Source organism: Peromyscus maniculatus, chromosome 5, assembly GCF_049852395.1.
Source record: "Peromyscus maniculatus bairdii isolate BWxNUB_F1_BW_parent chromosome 5, HU_Pman_BW_mat_3.1, whole genome shotgun sequence".
Lineage (NCBI taxonomy): Eukaryota > Metazoa > Chordata > Mammalia > Rodentia > Cricetidae > Peromyscus > Peromyscus maniculatus.
In genome coordinates this window covers 69980455-69998634 of record NC_134856.1, presented here as the reverse complement: position 1 = coordinate 69998634, position 18180 = coordinate 69980455, and the positions used below count along the sequence as shown (strand labels likewise).

Below are 18180 nucleotides of genomic sequence, written 5' to 3'. Positions count from 1 at the left end.
TTCTGACACCATTTTGCCATCAAGGTGTTCCAAGGTCGTAGAATAATATTTCCAGTCTTTGTTGTTCCTGTCTGTTACTGATACATCAAATCCCAGGGAAACACACAACCACCTTGTCTATCTGGGAGTTCATGGGCATCTTATTCTCATGGTCTCACTCTGATTCCCAGAGGGCTCTTCTACCTCTTGGTTTCTAAGGGACAGCCCCCTGCAGTTCTACCCCAAGGGCTGGATGTCCCTTGATAATGATTCTCTTGCCACTCACAATAACATCTCCATCCCCATCTAAATGTCCCCGAGCCCTCCCATTTATCCCTATGGCCATAGCAGCCAATACACAATCAATCCTAATCGTAGTCACCAGCTGCCCTTTTTTTCTCCCCTGGGCCTTTTTATGCATATTTCAAGGTGATTATTAGTGGGTCCACAAGAATTCATTTATTCAGCGGGCTTTGTGTTAGGTAGTAAGATACAGAGATTAAAGAAACAAAGTCCTTATCCTCAAATGACTCACAGTATCATGAAAAAGAATATGACCAATAAATTGCTAGTAAAGTTGGCTAGCTCTGCTATAAATATATATAAAGGGAAAGTTATGGTGAAGTGCTTAACCTGGTGTAATAAAGTCCTGAGTTCAAGCCTCAGGATCATACAAAGAAGAAAAATATCGTTTAGCTATACAAAAAACGTGGAAGATATAAAGTGTAGAGAACTCTGTCTTGATTACCACAGATTAACGAAGGTAAAATAGTTTTGGTCCAAGTGGTAAAATGAATTGATGAAAATATTAGTAAATAGTTCTCTAGAGATGTGAAGGTCACTCCACACTTAGCCTTGGACCCTTTGTCTTAGCCATGGAAAGGGTGGACAAATAAAATGGAAGAAGAGACAATGTCCTTTTCTCTCCACTCAACCACATGTGTTATTCTCACACCCAACACTCATGCCAACAGTGAGTTTAGGGACACTTGTTACCTCCCCTCCTCTCCCTTCATGCACACTCTCCATTATCATACAGGCCAACCTTATTTCCTTATTTAACAAACATCAATGTTGATTTGAAATTTAGAGGCATTTAATGTTTTCAGTTTTCTGTGTGCTCAGAGGCCTATGTATGTGCCCTTTGATGTTGCCTCTCATGGTCCAAATGATGTGTTTTTCCTTGTTACTGGTTGTAAAGCTGCCCTGCAAACTCCAGGGAGACCCCATGTCTGCCTCAGGGACAGGATCTACATGATAGGAGCCAGAGAAGTATAAACTGGGTGCATATGAGAGAAAGATGGACTGATATTACTACTTCTAGAAATGTTACTGCTTGTAGATATTACATGTATTGAGGAGATCCACAGTTCATTTATATACCAGTTTGCTTCCACCTTTTTTCTGAAGACATCAGGATTCCTTTTCAGTTTACAGACAGTGATTAAAAATCTACCATCAGCTGGGCGGTGGTGGTGCACACCTTTATTCTCAGGACTCAGGAGGCAGAGCCAGGCAAATCTCTGGTGAGTTCAAGGCCAGCCTAGTTTATAGAGAGAAAATCAGGACAGGCACCAAAACTACACAGAGAAACCCTGTCTCAAAAAAAAATCACCTAGTACCCCATTAATATATAGTTATGTGTTTTGTTTTGGTTTTTTATTACGAACTGTATGGCCATTAGCTCAGGCTTATTACTAATTAGCTCTTACACTTAAATTAACCCATAATTCTTATCTATGTTTAGACACATGGCTTGGTATCTTTTCTCAGTTCTGCCTTGTCATCTTGCTTCCTCTGTATCTGGCTGGGGACTCCTGACTCAACCCTTCCTCTTCCCAGAATTCTCCTCATCTGCTCACCCCACCTATACTTCCTACCTGGCTACTGGCCAATCAGCATTTTATTTATCAACCAATCAGAGCAACACACATTCACAGCATACAGAATGACATTCCACAGCACTTCCCCTTTTCTGTCTAATCAAAAAGGAAAGTTTTTACTTTAACATAGTAAAATTAGGTACAACAAAACAGTTATAAAGCAAGAATTACAGTTACAATATCTAGTCTATTTGTATTAGGCAAAATTAAAGAAAATATTTTATCATCTATCCTATATTTGTGAGTCTAAAGTTTCATCTAATTTATCTTTTATCATGACTAAGGAAAATTATAACTATCTAGTCTTCAACTATATCAAAGACCTCAGAAGGATATAGTATTACTAAGAGAGCTACCTGCCTGGACAGTCATCCAAAGTTCCTCTGCAACTTTGGGGCATCCATCTTCAGCCTATAGGTCTAGAGTCTTTCAGTCGCTTATCCCTGCGTCCTGTATAATGTTTGGCAGTTTCTTCTCTGAAGCAGGAACCTGAAGGACCATCTTGCCTTGCAAAGTTCAGTGGTCACCTTCCTATGGTTCCTGCATGTCCAATCAATACATTTTACCAATCAGTCCAGGCAAGAACAGTTTCTTGCCCAAATGGCAAGAAAATTTTTACCAAGAAAATAAACTCCATATGGAGTGTCTTCAATGCCCATCTTTCTCTTTGAAGTAAATTGGTGCTGCCAGAAGCAGACGTGTCTCACTGTCCAGAAAGTCTAAGTTTTTAAAACATCTTAAATGCCATATTCTGTAGGTCTTTTAATGTTTGAAGATGACCTACCTAATTGAATTATATCTATGTATACCTAGAAAATTTAACATGACTATAAATTTGACTATCATAGAAGACAAATTATTAATCTGTATTTCTTAATTATCCATTACAATTTAAATGAGTTACATAAACATAATACCTTAAATGAGAGTAGATATATATACATATATATAGTATAACAAAATCAACTCTAAATTTGTATCAATAAACTAAAATCTATAGCAATGTAAAACATCTTTAAACAAGCTATTGCTCTATAAAAGTAGGTTCATTAACCTACCCTTTCATCCTATCATATCTATACTATTCCCTTTTCTTCTTTAGAAAGAGATTGAATTTATAATCAACCTGCTTTAAATAAAAATAAACATTCATAAGCAATATTTTGGGAATTTAGGTGTAGCTTCTCATACTACTTTCTGCTGGATGAGGGTGCTGACAATCTAATGGGGATCCTGAGAAAATTAAGAATTATGGTCAAGTCCTGGCTGGAGTAGTCTGTGATGCTGTATCCTCTGAGTCACCTGCCTTGAAGATATTTTTAGATGTTGGATTATCTGGGCCTCTCAGGGGGTCTTCCTTGATCAAACTATATTAGCCTGGACACAATCCATAGGTTCTCATCCTCTGTGGAAAGTAAAGCAGAATCTCTCTTCCAAATCAACATATCCTTAAACATAAATCCTGAAGTCCAGACACCTTTAAAATATATATATTGGCTAAACTCAACAGCTTCTATAATCAAATGTCTTTCTGAAGTTAAAAATCCCAAAGACAATATAATCCAGACTCTCTGTGTGATTTCCATCTTTACATGGCTTATTTTCCATATTACTTTCACTGTCTCTTTAAAGACTCTACCTTCCAAAACTATCTATTTCTTTATATAACTATCCTCCCTTTCCTCTCTCTTCCAAGCCCATGTACATTTCTACATACATTGTAAAGTGTTTAGGGTTTTATTTCATCTGAATCTGTTTTATTGTGAATCTATAAACCTTCTCTGACCAGGAGAGATTCCAAACTGCTGAACTGCTTGGCCAGGACCAACATGACAGCCTTGGCTGCTGACTCCACCCACCTCAGCCTCCCAAAATGGCAGAAGTATGCCTACTGCCAATTCCGGGAAGCAGTGTGTCTCTGTCTCTAAGAAGCAGCCTATTGTCCAGAAACCTCTTGTTTGTTTGTCTGTTTGTTTCTTTGTTTGTTTGTCTGTTTGTTTGTTTGTTTGTTTGTGCTAGCAAAAGCTAAATCCATCACGCAGCATGCTGCGCTGCTTGGAAACACCTCTGTGCACCACCGCAGGAATCCACCATGCTGTAGCTCAAGTCTGCATGGTGTCTCTGTACCTTGATGTCTCTATATCTCAGCCCACATGAGACATGAAGCAGAAAGCCATCCCTAGCTCCATTATTGTGTGTTTAGAAGCCCTTTTTAATTTCTTTTAGGCCTTACGGAAGTTCGAGAGTCCCACATTGGTATGCCAAATGTAGTTGGATTTTTTTTCCTGTGTTTGCCTGGTTCACAGCCACTCAGACTCAAATAAACACACAGAGGCTTATATTAATTACAAACTGTATGGCCATTAGCTCAGGATTATTACTAACTAGCTCTTACACATAAATTAATACATAATTCTTATCTATATTTAGCCACATGGCTTAGTACCTTTTTTCAGTTCTTCCTTGTCATCTTGCTTCCTCTCTGTCTGGCTGGCAACTCGTGACTCCTAGTTATGTGTTTTTATAAATCATAAAAATATTAGATAGATATATAGATTGATATGATATGATATGATATGATATGACATGACATGACATGACATGATATGATATGATATGATAGACAGATAAATAGATGATAGATAGCATGCAGGAGTAAATGCTTGCCAACATGCATAAGAAACTGGACTCAACTCTCCAGCACCCTCATTAAAAAAACAGATGTGGCAGCACACCTCTATAATGCCAGCACTAAGAAACAGAGACAGGTAGATCCCTGGAGTCATCTAACTGGCAGGTCAGCTTAGCTGAATCAATGAGCTCCAGGTTCAATGAGTGGCCTTGCCTTAAAAATAAGATGGAGAGGCCGGGCGGTAGTGGCGCATGCCTTTAATCCCAGCACTTGGGAGGCAGAGGCAGGCGGATCTCTGTGAGTTTGAGGCCAGCCTGGGCTACCAAGTGAGTTCCAGGAAAGGCGCAAAGCTACATAGAGAAACCCTGTCTCGAAAAAACAAAACAAAACAAAAAAAAAAAAAAAGATGGAGAACAATTAAGGAAGACACCCAACTTCAACCTCAGGCCTCCATATTCATGCACACACATACACTGACATATGCATATACCACATACATACATACATACATTCATACATAACACACATACACACACACACACACACACACACACACACACACACACACACACACACAAAACTTTTACTGTTTTTAGAAATTGCTACTTGTAGACTCAAAGAGAGCCTGGATAGGAATGAGAGAAGACCGGGGAAAGCGAGGCTTGGTGCACACCACATCCCAACACGGGCACTCTGGAGCCCTTAGCTCTCTCGAGCCCCTGCCTTTCCTTCACACTCACACACCCCACCTGTCCATCTACAGTCCTCACTTTACTTCTGCCTTTACTGAGCACATCTGCTCTGTGGCCTAGGAAAACCTCATGCATAGAAAGGTGAAGACCTCTGAGCCTGTCCAGCAGGTGTCAGAAGAGGTCAGCTGTTCTTCTCGGGCTGGAGATCTGAGCCGTTCTCCTGAGAAGCACCCTCACCTCCACCCCCACCACCCCCGTGTGTCTCTGAGGTCCCGCAGTGCTGGAGTAGCTCAGGGACAGAGTGAATTCACACATGTCACCATGGTGAGGCGAACCTTGGAATCCTAGACATGTAGACAACAGTGTCTCACCAGTAAGATAAAAAGTCTCAAAAACAGTTTCCAATGGATCTTGGCAAGCAGTTATCTTTTGATGAAATGTAAATATTCTTAGAAGGTGCTATGAAAGTGCTATACCGTGTAAGGACTAAATGAAATAAGAGAATTTGTGATCTCTACCATGTTTTCTGACTGATCCTCCCAGTACTCTGTTATGCCACTGATACAAGCCTGAAGATGCCACCAAGGGTCTAAGAAGTGCTCAATAAAACTAGGGAAATGGGCAGGAGGTAGCCTGTGATCCCTGCATTTAGGAAATGGGAATGGGAAGACCCTGAGTTCAAGGCCAGCCTGAGCTTCACAGCAAGAGCCTGCCTCAAACAATACAGTAGGAAAGAAGTGGGAAGATGGAATCCCAGTGTATTTTTCTAATTTGACTCAAGTAAGAGTCCTTCCTCACAACTAGATTCTAAAAGACCACAACCCTCACACAGGCTACAGGGCCAAGTAGAAGTTTTGAGCAGCCATCCCCCAACCCACAACCAACCCCACCCCTACCCCACCTTGCCACCACCAATCCCAGGAGAAGGAATTAGAATGTCAGATCATGAGTTTTTAACTCCACAGTAAAACGCCCTTTTCATGACTGTGGTATTCTTATATGGGTTTTATACTGCTGAAGAAGGAGGAAGAAGACATACAGAAGTCCTTATATCTCTGTCTTCAAATGGAGGAGACGCATTGTACATTACACAATCATGAGTGGACCGAGGACACCGATTTAACTTTAATTTTGCGTGGTATTTCCTGTGATCATTGAGTTTGGTCCTTATTAAAGTCTAGTACATGAGCCTGGGGAACGCACTCTGACTACTGGCTCCAAAACAGGATGTATTGTCTACAACTTATTATTATGTATTCTGTTGTAGTTTGTTTTTTACTCCTTTGGGGGCTCACCACCCAGCTCTCAAATAAACCATCCATGGGGGCTTATTCTTACTTATTAATGCCCGGCCTTAGCTTGGCTTATTTCTTGCCAGCTTTCCTTAACTTAAATTAGCTCATCTACTTTTTGCTCTGGGCTTTTCCTGTTCTCTTACTTCTATAAATGTTACTCTTACTTAGCTTGCTGTGTAGCTGGGTTGCTGGCTCTTGGTGTCCTCCTCCTTCTCTGGCTCCTTGATTTCTCTTTCCTCTTCCTAGATTTTTCTTCTATATCTTCTCTGCCTGTCAGCCCCGCCTGTCCTTTCTCCTGCCTTGCTATTGGCCAGTTCTTTGTTAGAACATCAGGTGTTTTGGACAGGCACAGTAACACAGCTTCACAGAGTTAATCAAATGCAACATAAGCAAAAGTAACAAATCTTAAAATAATATTCCCCAACATTTTCCCCTTTTTGTCTAAATAAAAATGAAAGGGTTTTAACTTAAACATAGTAAGATTATATATAATAACAATTTTCAAGTAAAGATTATATTTATAATATTCTGCTTATTTGTAGTTAGCATATTTAGAGAAAATAATGCATTACCTATCCTATCTTAGTGAATCCAAAATTTTATATCTAACTTACTTTTTATCATAATTAAGGAAAACTATAACTATTTAGTCTTCAATTCCATCAAAGACCCGGAAGGATGTAATATTATCAAGCAACATAGACATTTGGCTGCCTGGACAGTCATCCAAAGTTCCTTTGCAAAGTTGGGACATCTGTCTTTAGCCTACAGGCCTAGAGTATCTGGCAGTATTCTTTGTTATAGAGGTTATATTTTGAAAGGATTAAACTCCTAGAATTTTTGACAATTTTTTTCATTCTTGAGAATTTCATAGATGTATACAATGTATTTTGATCATACCAATCACCTGTTCCCCTCCAATTCCTCCCAGACAACCTCACCTCCTGCCATATCCTCTTCACAATTTCATGTCCTCTTTTCATAGACTACTGACTCCAGTCAATGCTATTCTTATGTGCATGGATATATGGCAATTCACTGGCCATGCACTACCTAACAGGGGCCACCAACCTGAAAAAAAAAGTCTCTCTCTACCTCAGCAGCCTTCACCTGCCAAAGTTCCTCAGCTAGGGGTGGTTTTCCAAGAACCTCTCTCCACCTATGCTGAATTTTTGAGTGGCTTGATCATGTGTAGAATTTTTGTACCTCATCAAATAGAAATATAATTCTTCCCATGCTAGCCTGTTTCCCATTCCAAATTGAAACTGGTTTTTTTTTTTTTATTTCATCCCAGTTGTCAATACAAACAATATTTTGTGAGGAACTTTATTAACAAGACTTGATTTGTTTTTATTTTAATTTTTCTTTGTTTCTTTTGCCTTTCTTACCATACAATGTTGTACATCACTACTGACAAAAGTAATATGCTCTCATTTAGCATTACCTTATGTCCAGATGCATGTTTTGCACAGGGAATCTTTTGTGAAGAAACAGACAGAAAATGCAGCGTTTACTAATGAATCCAACATTTCAGCTCCAAACAAAAAAGAGAGCCCATCTACAGGAAGGACAGCTCCCTTCAGAGCTGAGGGGAAAACCACCAATATTGCTGAGAGTAACAACAAAAGATACCAGACTCACAAGAAAATCAGCAATGTGTACGGGGAAGAGCGGAATCAAGAGCTGTGTGTTGTGGGGGACCCTTGGGCAGAAGTAAGCCCTGGGAAGAAGTATATGCAAGACCTGGAAGAAAGCAGGATGATAAGGAAAGAGGAGAAAGGGGGCACTGTGATCCAAACTTACTGTCAGTGGTACACAGAGGGGAGGAACTTTGAAGAATCAAAAGCAACATGTCTAGAAGGGGAGGAGACATGGGAAAAGCCAAGCTGCCCAGGACTGTGGCTAACTGAGGAGATTTACCTGAGAAAAACTTTGGATCCTAGTCTTAGCCAAAGGTCAGTCTATCAAAATGCAGACAGCAAAGCCAAAGAAAAGAAGACATCTGTGGTTACCCAGAATGCTCGGCTGTGCAACCTGGAGAGAGAGTATCATCACCTGCATGGGTTCCTTGGAGAAAAAGACAGGGGGCCAGTGGAGCAGGCCCAGGAGGAAGACAAGGCTGCCGTGTTCATTCAGAGCAAATACCGGAGTTCCAAGCCAAAGCAGCAGTTGAGGGAGGACAGGCTGTCACCTTCCTTTAAGAATCAAAAGATCGTTTTGTCACCCACAGAAGTAGCAAGAAACATTCACAGTGTTTATTCCTGTACTACAAAGCATGAGGAGACCCATCCTCTCAAGGTGACAAGCGACAGAGACTCAAAGGTGGCTTCGAAGAAAGAAGCCTGTGATTTGGCAATGTTTTCAAGACAGGTATGTAAATAAATTTATTTACTAATAAAAGTCTCTGGGAAACACCCAGTAACTGACTAAACACATAGTAAATAACTGAGGAAGTGTTTTATCTGTGTTTGTGAGACATTTTTAATAAAATGTATTGATGGCTGCACTATTAAAGTGGCCATGTACTTTTATGCCCATGGATTGTCATAAGAATAAAGAACAAAATTATGATAGCAGCCACACATAGTAAGGTACCAGATGTCAGTTTCTGTCACTTACTGAGGTGTTACTGCTGGGTAGTAAAAAATTTTGTGTATCTGTGAGATCTTTTGTTATCACTAAAAATATGGGTTCTTTTTTTATGATTTTTAAAAACTGAAAGCATAGACTTTCTCCCTTCCCCAAACTTTAGCTTGTTTGGCATAATTAGCTGTTAAGACCTGATAGGAAGCTTAACAGGGACCCTATTTGATGAACGTGAAAGTCCCATGACAATAAGCAGCTCCGGCCAAGAATGTACCAGGGAGATCACAGGAGCAGCAAATGCTCATTCCTGTTCTCTCTTTCTAGGTACCCGACCTTAAGAAAATGTCTGCCTGTGTCAGCACGTTTACCTCATCCTATGTAGAGTGACAGATGTTACCTAGATGACCTCTGGAATGCATAAATTACCAGAGTAGTCAGTGGTCTGTGAAATAACAGAAGAAAATTCTGTAGTAGGATGGTTCAAAGGAGGATATCCAATATCCCTGATCCCTAAACTAAGTTTTGTTCCCTGTGGAAGCTGCACCCTGAGAGAGCATAATGCCTGCCCTAGATCTCTACCTTGAGGTTAGACCCAAGCATCTCTGCCCTTTAGCAATCAGTGGAGATCTGTTACTTATTAATTTCCTAGCCCCTTCCTCTTCTATTTTATTAACCATTGTGTGAAGATGCTTATTTCTGGTTTGAGAATATTTTCATTTTTTTTATTTTACTTATTTATTTATTTTGCATCCCAACTGAAGTTTCTCCTCTCCTCCCATCCTCCCCTCCACCTCCACTCTACTGTCCCCACCTCAGTCCGCTCCCCCTTTGTTTCTGTTTAGAAAGGGGCAAGCCTCCCATGGGTATCAACAGAACATAGTATATCAAGTTGTATAAGACTAAGCACCTCCCCTTGTATTAAGGCTGGCAAGGCGACCCAGTATGAAGAATAGGTGCCCAAGAGCCAGCCAAAGCCTCAGGAACAGCCGCTGCTCCCACTGTTAGGAGTCCCACAAGTAGACCAAGCTACACGACTTTTATATATATATATATGTAGAGGGCCTAGGTCAGTCGTGTGCAGGCTCCCTGGTTGTTGGTTCGGACTCTAAATTCCTATGAGCCAGGTTAGCTGTTTCTGTGGGTTTTCTTGTGATGTCCTTGGCCCCCCTGGCTCCTACATTCCTTCCTCATTCTCTTCAGCAGGATTCCTCGAGCTTGGGCTTATATTTGGCAGTGAGTCTCTGAATCAGTTTCTACCAGTCACTGGATGAAGGCTCTCTGATGACAATTGGGGTAGTCACCAATCTGATTGCAGGAGAGGGCCAGTTCAGGCTTGTTGCTGGAGGGCTTCTCTCCAGGTCTCACCAAGCCCTGCAGTCCCACAATCCATATATAAAATAATCACTCAGACGCTTATATTACTTATAAACTGTATGGCCATGGCAGGCTTCTTGCTAACTGTTCTTATATCTTAAATTAACCCATTTCTATAAATCTATACCTTGCCACGTGGCTAGTGGCTTACCGCCATCTTTACATGCTGCTTGTCCTGGTGGTGGTTGGCCGTGTCTCCCCCTCCTTCTTCCTGTTCCCCCAAATCTCCTCTCTCCTTGTCCCACCTATACTTCCTGCCTGGTCACTGGCCAAACAGTGTTTTTTTTATATAGAGCGATATCCACAGCACAGGCTATTATCCACTATTGTTAGGAGTCTCATCCTTGTAGATTCATGAGAGTTTCCCTAGCATCAGGTTTCTACCTCACCTGGAAATGCCCCTCCCCTTTTCCAATCATCTCATTCAGTATTCTCCCCCTCCATCTACACCCTAATACAATCCCTCAAGTTCCCATCCCCACTGCCCCCAGTACATGCAGGAGATCTCTTCTATTTCCCCTTCCCAGGGAGATCCATGTGTTTCCCCCCTGCTTGGTCCCTGCTTGTTACCTAGCCTCTCTGGGTCTGTAAACTATAGCATGGTTTTTATTTTTAAGCACTTTGAAAAGTGAGCTTTACATGCATGCAATCTTCCTTTTCTTTGTTGCACTAATTTTCTCACCAAAGATCAAATCAGGTATTAGAAACCCAGAGTTGATGTACAACTGAGACAGATGAAGAGAGGTAGAAGTACTGGCTCATGAAAACCTAGAGACAGAAAATCATGAACCCTACACTCACCCTAGCAAGAGATCCAGGTTACAGGGGATGGAATGCAGAAGAGCTGGGAGGTCGGGTGTGGAAATGAAGCAAAGGAAGAAGAGTTCTCAGTCTTGAGTCAGCCAAGAAGACTGAGAAGAAGTAGGGAACCTTAACACAACTGGATGCCAGTAGGGTCCATAGCAGTAGACTACCACAGCAGCGAGGTAAGTGCAGAAGCCAGATCTGAGGAGCCCCGGAAAGTGATGTGGATAGATGCTGAGTGTAGCATCGCGGGTTTGCAACTTCTGATGAAAAAAATAACACGGACAAGAAGCTCAGAGTAGAAGCTTGTATAAAGTGGGGACTTTATTAGACATGGGTACAAGAGTCTAGGTAACTCTAGGAGAACTTTAGAGTTCCAGGGAGTCTAGTAAGGAACTGTGTATTCTGTGTGCCTGTGGGGCCCTGGGATTCTTGTCTTTGATTTAATCTGATATGTGGCCTTCTTTTTAGATATCAAAGTTATCTGAAGAGTATTTCATTCTGCAGAAAAACTTGAATGAAATAATTTTGTCACAGCAACTGAAGCCACTTTATCTGGGTATCTATCATCATAAACCAGTTAATAGACGTGTTTCTACTCATCAGTACCTCTCAGGTAAAGATCAGTATGGTAAAGCCACTTACAGGGAAGGAAATTCTACACTCTGTGTCTTAGTTTCTCACCCATGTTCTATGGTAAACCTGAGGTGATGTTCTACATCGTGGAAGAACTGAAGCTTTTGTTTCATTCTGTTTCTTATAAACAGACACACGTTCTTCCAGAATGTTCTACCCACCTTCTGCTGTCTCTGATTTCACTCCCCTGGGAGGGGTTCCTCATTATTTTCTCCCTTTTATACAACTTAACCTTAACTTGGCCTATGACACCAGCAGAGAATAAGAGGTAGCTCAGAGAGGGAAGCTATGATGTCAGATTAGTAAGAGAAAGCAAACATGTGAAACATCCCTATTTCAGGGTTGCATCTATAAGAGTGTGGAGCCTCCAAACCTCTGCTCAGAGACACGGAACTACTGGGGTTACATTTTCTTTAATTTTTCATTGAGTTTATTGCTTGTTCATGGCACTGTGCTGTGTAAGAATATATTCATACAAGTATATGTTGCATGCTGAGCTTACTTCTCCCCATAACTCTATGCTCCCCTCTCCCATCCCTTCCCTTTCCTGTCAGTCTCCTTCGTTCCCCCTGGACAGTTTCATTTCTACTTTTATGTCATATATGTACACATGATTTCATGTATCTGCACAAAGTCTAGGAACCACAAATAAGAGAAAACGTATACACATGTCTTTCTGGGACTGACTTAATTCACTTAACATGGTAATTTCCACCCACATCTATTTTCCTGCAAATGCTACTTCATTTTTTTATGGCTGAAAACAATTGCACTGTGTGTGTGTGTTATGTTGTCTGTGTCCATCTCTCTATTCTTGGGCACCTCAGTTGGTTCCAATAGCACTGTAACAATCATTGATATGAGGTATCTCTGTGATAATGATGCCTTGGGGTCCTTTGGGTAAATACCCAGGAGTGGTCTATCTGGACCATATGGTAGATCTATTTTTAGATTTTTGAGAAACCCCCATACTGATTTCCACCGACAGTAGCTGCACTGGTTTACATTCCCATTAGTACTGTGTAAGGGTTCTCTCATATCCACATCCTCATCAGCATCATCTTCAGTCATGCTCTGCCCCATCTCTGGAATTATCAGATCCCAGTCCTTTAGGAATGTGCAAATGCCCTGCGATCTTCTGTGTCTCTGAAGGAGCAGGTAGAGCCCATAGTCACCAGTTATTTGTCCGTGAGTTATTATCAGGACACCCATGGCCCCTACTGGCTGCTACAGTCTCCACAACGGCAGCAGCATGTCCTGCAAGCAGGATCAGAAAACCAGAAATGTGGTCTCACCCATGTCCCAGGAAGTCTCTTCTCTGTGGCCTATTCTATGCTGGGGTGGAGGAAAAGGGGATTAGGGAGCTTCTACTAAAAGCCTCAGGAGCCCTACCCACCCCTCTAGAACCTGCTGACTCTTCAGGATTCTTCTGAAAAAAAAAATCTTTTATTTCCCTTCACTTTCAAGCACTTTGCTCTCTTGACCAGATTTCTGTAATGTGTAGCTCTCAGCAAAAACAGGTAGCTTCTTTTATTTTCCTTGCCAAACTCTCTGAATGATGGTGGCCTTTTGCCTGACCTGGAGGAAAGTGGCAGTATCTTCAAGTTCCTATCAATTACCATGCCATATTGTTTGTAGTGAAGCTGGACAGACACAGCTGTGCATAGAGTGACCCTTGGGTGCTGCTACACTCATGCTTCCCAGCTTTGACCAGAATGTCTTACAGTGAGAAGAACAAAATTCAGCAAGAGCCTATTAGGTTGGCTTCTGCCCATGTCCTGTGCCGGAGGGACTCGATAGAAGGGGTGGGGTGAGGGGCAGTGACAGTAGATTGACTCTAGATTTCAGAGGCAGCTGAAGGTGCAGATGGTGTGGGGACGCAGAAAAGCCAGGCAAAGGCCAGCAGTTTCTACTCTCATACACTGCACAAAAGGAAACACAGACATGGGAGAGTCCTGGAGATGAATGGAGCTGTTGATATGTGGCCAGCTTTCTGCTTTGTTCTACTTGGGAAGGTTGGGCAGCCCTGAAAGCAGAAGCCACTGGTCTTCACTTTATTCTTCAGCCTGCCATTGTCTCTTTGTGAGCTGGCATGTATCAGGAAGAAGACTGTAACTCAGAAGCACTTCTTGAAGCCACCTGAGGGTTTTGCCCTTGCACGTATAGAGAACATGAGTTCCACTCTACCTCTTTAAAGTCCTGCACACTCAATAGTAACTAAGAAAGTGCCTGGGAGAGAGCCCAGATCGGCAAGAGACCAGGATCCGAAATGACTTCACAGGGCAGAGCCCAGGAATAAAGTGTGATGTTGGGAGATGCCTTCAAGCCATCAGAGACAGATGAGATGGTCGCCCAGCAGATGCTGATAACTGACCACAGAGTAAATGGCCTCTCTACATCAATACAAGGAAGCTGCTCCCATTTCAACTCACCTCCAATGTAGATGTGGCTCCTGTTAGCAAAAGGGGATAGTATTAAGACACTAATTTCAGATATTAAAACAATTGAAAGCAGGATTTGTTGGAAACAAGGCCAGAAGGCAGTGGGGAATGGCCCAGTGAGCACAGCACTTGCTGAACAAGCAGGAGCACCAGAGTCTGGATTCCAGCACAGGGATAAAAGAGCCTGGTGAGTGTGGCAGCCTGGTTAGACCAGCACTCACAACGTAGAGACAGGATGTACAAAATGGCTAGCTAAACTGGCCAAACTGGCGAGCTCTGGGTTCATCAAGAGACCCTACCTCAGTAACTGCACTGTAGGACAGCAGAGGAAGACACCCAACATCAACTTCTGGCTCCCACACGTGATCACACATATGTGCACATCCTCCACACATTCTTTTAAAAATACTAGGAAACAGAAATTAGTACTAAGAGGTAGGAATTAAGTCCAGTTTAGCAAAGGAAGAAGAAGAAGAAGAAGAAGAAGAAGAAGAAGAAGAAGAAGAAGAAGAAGAAGAAGAAGAAGAAGAAGAAGAAGAAGGAGAAGTTGTTAAGTATTGTGTATCTGAATTATTGCAATGGTGAAAATATAATTTTGTCCTATGTAAACAACTTTATTTTCTGAAGACAATTTGTTTTGTCTGGTGTGAATAGGATTTGATAGCATGGAAAGAACCATGGATGGTTAGCAAGAAAGCTAAAAGAATATTTTCTATCTATATTCATTGGTAGATCACAAAGGATTGGGGTGCTTGATTGTATGAGAAAAACATTGAGTCAAGGGTTCTGACATGATCAGCTGGGTGTTGCCCTGGTGGGAAGGATTCCGTGAAGAACTGCAAGATAGTGTGATTTGGGGGCATGCTATATAGAAGAGTCATAGTTCGTGAGCACAGATGGCCACATAGTTCCTGAATCCAGAGACTAAACAGGGTGGTGCAGGAAGTGGGGGTGCAGTAGGCAAGGGAGAAGGTGGGGGACTATGGTGGGAAAAGCTGCTTACTTCATGGCAGTCCAAGAAGCTGGAGAGGGGAAGAGTCCTGCAACCCAAAAATCCCCTCAAGGGAGAACCGCAGTGACCTAACCTCTTCCAAGCAGGCTCCCCCTTTTACGGTGGAATTTTTAAGAGCAAGGAGGGAAGAAAGAAGTGAGAGAATCCCAGACATAAACAGTGCAAGTGAAGGAACCAGCAAAGAGCAGCAGCTGGAGAAACGGAGCAAACCAAGGAGCCCAGAACCTAATGGACATGGGAAAGAGAACACTGAAGGACATTGCTCAGAGCTCCAGTGTGCAGAGAAGTATAGAAACCTGTGGAACTTCCCACTTAGTGGCAGCTGCTTCCTAAATCCCTCAGATGCTCTTTGAATATTAGAAAAGGCATGGATGGAGAGAGGGTGCAGATCATCACTGGGCCATATCAGGGAGATTTCTTCCTGGGATTTATTAGTGTCATCTTCATTCTTATATTTGGGTTTTGGTTTTTGAGACAGCCCAGAAAAACCCAGAACTCATTGTGCAGCCCAGACTAGCCCAGAACTCACTGTGCAGCTTGGGTTGGTCTTGAACTTGTAGTATTCTTCCTCTTTCCTTAGCCTCTTGAGTTCTGGAATTACAGGTATGAGCCACACACTGAGCTCATGTTTCATAAGTTTTAAATATCTGAGGGTTTTTTTTTTCAAAAAGAAAAACATTTATTGTAAAGTTTAATTGAAAATGTTTAAAGTAGCAAGCTAGGTCAGCTGTTGTTTGAGCATCGTGGACTCTGCACGGAACCTGGGTCAGTTTTATCTTAAGCTGGGCTACCCCCATCCTAAATTGTAGATGCTAATTGCCCTTATAGGTCAGCATATGCTTATTATGTGACCACATTTAACCCAGAAGTCCAACTCTCCATTCTTATCTTTTCCTTCCTGGCGACATTCCCCCAGGTATCTACACACACCTTATTGGCATCACAGGCTTCCCAAAGGCATTTGAGTACGCATGGCAGAAATGGATTATCAGGACCACAGTCTACATTTAGTCACCCCCAACCCTTTCCCACCCAGGATCACTTCACATACTGTATGCCCATTTATTCACCACACAGTAGACATTCAATATCTGTTTATTAATCAGCTAGAACATTGTTTCATTTCCTCTAAACACAATAAGCATAACAAAGCATAATGTCCAGCTTTGCAAATTTGCTTTTTTCAAAACAAACCACTCCTTAGATCCTTGCTGGTTTCCTTATGTATTGTTTGTTTCTAAGCTCCTCTGGTCAGAGAAGAAGACCTGATACAGGTATTCTCAGTTAAGCAGAACAGCTATTCACATACCCAGTTCAGCTAAGGAAAACATGGTTGTGTGGGAGTCTTCCTTCAACTGTGAAGAGAAGATTCAGGCAGCTGGCTGATGTACTATGAACCCCTGTGAGCACAGATTCAACAGGCCACTCCCGCCATGCACTTCCTGGCACACCCTGTACCTCTAAGGAAAAACCTGGCAATTTGTGTTGACCATTGTAAAGAGGAGGAAACAAAGACTGATTGTGGAATAATAACCCTGGTACCATAGACAGAAGTTCCCTTTCTTCTCTTACAAAGAAGCACTGACTAATCCAGCATGCTGCAAGTCTGGGTGGTGCACGGTAAACAAATAAGGATGCTATTCTATTTCATTAGCATGGTATTGTGAGTGCATTCCAAGTCACAGCCGGCCCTTGCTCTGCACACATACAGCTGACGAAAGAAAAAAGCTTTAATATTGTCTTCAAAGTACATGTCGGGGGGGGGGGGGGGGGGGGGAGATTGCAATTTTTTTTTTTTTTTACTTATTTTGAAAATTTTATGTCATTCATAAAATAGCCTTGCTGTGTTAGTTACTTTTCTGGTCACCTGACAAAACACCTTTGGGAACACTTTAAGGGAGGGAGAAGGGGCTCAGGGCTTCCAGAGGACTCATTTTGCCATAGTCACCTCCATTGGGATGGGGCACAGGGCGGCGGCAGGAGGGTTTGGCAAAAAGCCCTTCACTATTTGTTTCTTTAGTTCAGAATATCATATGATAAAAAAGAAAAACTGGTCTGGCCTGATTATTCTTTTGAGGAGTTTAGGAACTAGCCCATGATGACTAATTACAATGTCTAAAAGCACGCTAGATCTTTTAAAGGCCTTTTTCTCTATTGGTATAAAATAATAAAAACATTGTGTATGAATTTGCCTTACTTGCAATGTTGTTGTATTAAGGGCAGTTATGTAACCTCTGTTGGAATCGATCTTGTATAAATGAGTGATGCAGTGTCCAAAAACGCCAAGGAACTGTTCAGCTCCCGTGCTGACAGCATTGCTGGCCTTTGTGCGTGCATCTGTATCAAAAACTTAATGGGCAGTTCGAAACACGTTAATTGCTTTTCTGCTTCCGTGTTAATTCCTTGTCCTCTGGAGTCTTGAGGAGCTAAAATCTATGTGATATGAAAAAATAATTGGGCTGCAAAAATTTTGTTTCCTTCTCAAGTTTTCAGTTGTAAGTATTTTGTTGGAATGAACTTAGTTAACATGTCAGAAATCCATTCTTTACATCATGAAAGTAAGGCAAACTGCTTTAAAATAAATGTTGACATGTTACTTTTGTTTTTATTTGTATAAATACAATGCTTTAATTTTCTTTTAATAGTTACCATTCAATATAATTTAAATGATTATTGGTTATAAACTGTCAACAAAGCCCAAATTTAGAATAACCAGGTGTCATAGTTGATCTTGATTGCCAACTCGACTAGATACAGTGAACCCCATCTCTAGATAGTCTGTAAAGGCATTCTCTGAGACCCTGAGACATCATGGAGGCTCACCCAATGAATTGATTCAGCCCTTG

At 41.7% G+C, this 18180-nt stretch overlaps 1 protein-coding gene across 1 annotated transcript in view; it reads left to right on the top strand.

Moving 5' to 3' along the window:
* Positions 1 to 18180, top strand: part of Myo3a (myosin IIIA) — a 176718-nt gene that overhangs the window by 139804 nt on the left and 18734 nt on the right. The window contains exons 28-29 of the mRNA XM_042278011.2: positions 7954 to 8851; positions 11717 to 11861. Coding sequence (XP_042133945.2) covers positions 7954 to 8851; positions 11717 to 11861 — 1043 coding nt within the window. The remainder of the gene's footprint in view (positions 1 to 7953; positions 8852 to 11716; positions 11862 to 18180) is intronic.